At 57.7% G+C, this 4,145-nt stretch overlaps 1 protein-coding gene across 3 annotated transcripts in view; it reads left to right on the top strand.

The window, feature by feature from the left end:
• The window catches only part of VAC14 (Vac14, PIKFYVE complex component), a 115,897-nt gene that overhangs the window by 63,449 nt on the left and 48,303 nt on the right, over nt 1-4,145 (top strand). For all 3 annotated transcript variants that reach the window (XM_023523639.1, XM_011380650.2, XM_011380651.2), the window contains exon 13: nt 192-348. In XM_023523639.1, the coding sequence (XP_023379407.1) occupies nt 192-348 (157 nt within the window). The remainder of the gene's footprint in view (nt 1-191; nt 349-4,145) is intronic.

The raw sequence follows: 4,145 nt of genomic DNA, 5'->3' as shown, positions 1-4,145 counted from the left end.
TTGTCCACTCCCTGTCTTTGTTCTCTTCAATCTAGTCCTTTGAAGAATTTTCCGAGCACTGTTATAACCATGCTCTCAGCAGCCCGCCACCCTCTGCAGACCCCTCCCCACTTCCTGGAGACAGCTCTCTGTCTCCATCCACAGCTCTCTCTGGAGATCCTTGTCCATCATCCTCTGCTTTTCTCCCCCAGGTTATCCTGAAGGATCTGGAGGTGTTGGCCGAAATTGCTTCCTCCCCTGCAGGCCAGACGGATGACCTAGGCCCCCTCGATGGCCCTGACCTCCGGGTCAGCCACTCAGAGCTTCAGGTGCCCACCCCTGGCAGAGCCAGCCTGCTGCCCACTCCCAGTAAGTATTCCCCGATGTGTCCAACCTCAGGGACCCTGGGAACATCAGTGCTTGGTCTCATGCTGGACTGGGGCTGTCACCCTTAAGCTCCGGAGTTCTGCACAAGTGTGAGGGATTAGTGATCTGCCACTCTGCAAGAGGCAGGTGGCCGTTGCTGTCCCGCTGGCTCCTGGCTCACCCCGCAGGCCCCTCACCTCTGTGAGAAACCCTCACTTCCCCCTTTCCTCATCTTCCTGCGCTTTTTATTCTTTTGAGCCATTCTTTCCCTGGGGCAGTGTCTCCCCAGCCAAGAAGCAGGGGGCTTTGGAGTCAGATCTCACAGGTGGAAGACTAGGCAGCCATTTCCTTCCTTACCAAGAAGCTAAAAATAGCTCTCAACATGGCAGGCAGCCCAGGCAAGAGACAGCATAATTCAAACAGGATGTTTCTGGGCAGTCCTTGGCCACCAAGGTGGCCGTGGTGTTCCTGGTGGTCACCCTTTGGGCTCCATCTAGACATCAGGCGGCCCTTCTCCCAGGCAAGTACGCTCCCGGCACCTCCCTCCCAGGCAGACGCCAGTTCCCTCCAACAGCAGCATCCTGGAAAATGCCCAGGGAGGCAAGTCAATAGGAGAAACCCCAGCGAATCTTGGGCGTTTGCCTGGGGTGTCTTTTTGCCCCCTGAGCGGCTCTCAACCTCCAGGCACAGGGCCCTACATAGCTCTTCCACTAATGCAGAAGCCAAGCGTCAAATAGATTCGGGGCCCGTCAGCAGCAGCTTCCCCCTGCAGTCGCACCAGACTGGTCCCAGAGAACACCGGGGAGCACTCGCTCAGTGAGCCACCAAAGCCCTGCAGGCCTGGCCGCACCCCAGGCTGCGAGGTCGTCACAGAAGGCCCATGCACTGTGGACGGCTCCCCTGCGATACCTGAGTCAGCTCCATCCCGGCCCTTGCAGCAGGGTGTCATGTAGGACCCCAGGCTTCAGGCCACCACCACTGCGCACACCCTGCCTGCAGCGGATCCTAAGTTTCCAGCCATGTCTGACCGAAGCAAGGAAGGAGTTAGGGGCTGTGGCGGCAGCCCAGCTTCCTTCTCTTGTTTCCCCAGGATGCGGTGGTTTCCTTGCCAGTGAGCCCAGCTTCCTGTGGGTGGTCAGAGGCCATAGTCAGGGAGGCTCCCACATCCTGACCCAAGACCCCTGCTGAGGTTCCCACCCTCTGTCCCATAGCCCAGGGACTCCAGTTTCCATTCTCTGTCCCCAAGTCAGCCTTTGGGGGTCAAGCTGAAGTCTTCAGGCTGGATGACAGGACTGCCATAGGTCGAGTGTGGGGACAGGGCCCTCCATGAGAAGGGTGAGGAATAGAAGGCTCTTCCTTGAGGAAGGGAAGGCCTGAGGGGCAAGGACAGGGTGGCAGTGAGACCTGACTGGAGCAGAGGGCAGCAGCCAAGCCGAGGCCCCTGCAGAGCGCAGGCCAGCCCTCAGATCCCCTTTCGGAGCATCCCTCCTCCGTGGCAGAAGCAGAAAGCTAAGGTGGCTCAGCCCCAGGCAGGGAAAGGACGCCTTGATCTCCCAGGACTCTGTGAGCTGTCCATCTAGAAGGTGGCTTTTCTCTTTCTTCTGGCACAGAGAAGTGAATGACTGAAATGCTTACTTGCTAATGGAAGGATGAGCCAGAAGAAATGGCCTTGGGCAGCCCAGGTGTGCTGGAGAGGGCGGAGTGCACTCTGGGGCCGTAGGGCCTGGCCTTGTAGGAGCAAGCCTTTCAGCTGCTTGGGAACAAGGGCTGGGGGATAGTTGGATGGCAGAGGGCTCTGAACCCCCCAGCTGCCGGCCCCATCAAGGTGGGTGGGCCACTAACGAGCCTGAGGCAGTAAAGACTTGCCCCAGCTCACCAAGGCTGTCAGACTGGCTCATATCAGTCAGGGATTCACCCTGGATTTATAGAAAAACAACGAGTATGCCAGATGGGAAGAAATTCCATTCTGGAAAGAACACCAAGGAAGTGCCTGCAGCCAACAATGCTTTTTGCCTTAAGGATTCACAGCACCAAGGGCCACACACTCTTAGCCTGAGATTCATACGTGCATTTCAAGGAGTGTGGGAATCTTGCATGCATGTGCATCCACAGCTGGTACCAGATTTTTCAAACAGGTCTTTGCTTTTGAAAGGTCGAGGTCAAGCTCATACCAGTAATAGAAGAGCATGGGAAGCCAGAAGTGGGCCCTAGCGGCCTTGGGGAGGGCACACACCGGGCACCAAGGTTGCTGAGGGTAGCTGCTAGGTCAGAAAACATGCAGGAAATATACACTCATTTCTCTGCAGGCTGTTCTTTGTCACATTGCTTCTCAGGCAGGCAGGCAGGCAAGGGGGGGCATTCTGTCTGTCACCATCTGGCTGTACACACGGACGGCAGCCACAGGGCCAGACCCTCTTCCTGTTTGGATTCCGCTTTCCTCTGGCTCTCCAGGGCACAGCTCTGAGAGCTTGTGGACTGTAGCTCTACGACCCTTTAGGGCAGATCTCCCCACCCCACCCCTTTCTGGAAAGCCAAGGAGGCGGGGAGTCTGGCAAAGATGAAATCAGTGGCACTCGTTAGGAACTAAATGGCCCCACCTGCGTTTTGGTCTGTGCACTCTAGTGGTGCAGACCGAGTGCAGCAGTGGGGTAGCTGCTGTGCTGGCCTAAATGCGCCACAGCAGCGGCCCCCGGGGCCCACAAGGCAGAGCTGCTCCCTGGGATTTTCCTCTGCCCTGCCCGAGCAGAAGCGTCCCTCCCTCCAGTGCAGAGCTGTGTGGACAGAGACGAGGGTGTCACTTCTCCCACACCTCCTCCATTCCTGACCTTTGCAGAGCCCCCGGCTAGGAAGAGAGCCACCTCTGGGAGAATCAGGAGGGGAGCCACCCGTGTGGGGTGCCTCTAGGGAAGCCAGCGAAGGGACACCACATTTCCCTGTCTCCCTAGATTGTGATTTGGTAAAATGAAACAGAACAACCATTCGAGTCTCCTGTGACTTGGCAACGTGTGTGCCTTCTCTGCCTGTCTCACTCGGAGGAGTGTCAGCCGAGGCTCTGCCAGGCTCTGCAGAGGGAATGACGATCTCTCCTCCAGCAGACCCAAGGGGCCTGACCCTGAGCCTGGGACCAGTCCCCAGTCAGAGACGTGCCCGGCCCTCCTGGGGCTTGGACATCTCTGCCACAGGAGTGGGGGCAGCCTTGGCCAAGCACAGCAGCATCGTGGCAATCCAGGGCCAAAGGTGTCACCCAGGACTGACATTGGCCCCTAAACCCAGTCTTTCCTGTCCTTCCCTTCTGGCCACAGGGCCCATTCTTAGTGGAATAAAACTGCTTACATCAGGGCTCTCTGGTCCAAGGTGGAGTTTGACCCTAGCTCTAAAAACATGGGCAGAAGGGAAATGTTCTGATTCAGTTTCGTTCCTTATAGCCCAGGCTAGTGTGGCCAAATACAGAAAGAAGTTCCAGAAGAAAGCTAGAAAAGCCATCCCCGTCGAGCTCTTACTAAGACTGTAGCACCTCCCCCACGTCAGCTCGCCGAACCTCACTGTGGATTCGCTTGCGACATCTCTGAGAGGAGAGCAGTCTTGTCATTCCCACCTGGGGTGGCGGATTGCAACAGGCAGTGGCGCTGACCCCGGAGCCGGCCTGAGCCTGCTCTCTCTCTTCATCCCCGCACTCAGAGGAGGGAGCACAGGTGGACCCCAGCCTCATCCAGCACTAGAAGTTTCTACCGCCCGAGCGAGGGAGCAGAGCCGTGGTCGTCAGGCCAGCAGTCTCCTCTGGTGCTGGGTTGGCACCCAGC

Source organism: Pteropus vampyrus, unplaced genomic scaffold (assembly GCF_000151845.1).
Source record: "Pteropus vampyrus isolate Shadow unplaced genomic scaffold, Pvam_2.0 Scaffold399, whole genome shotgun sequence".
Taxonomy (NCBI): domain Eukaryota; kingdom Metazoa; phylum Chordata; class Mammalia; order Chiroptera; family Pteropodidae; genus Pteropus; species Pteropus vampyrus.
Note: the sequence above shows the minus strand (reverse complement) of the source record. Positions and strands in the feature narration are given on the sequence as shown.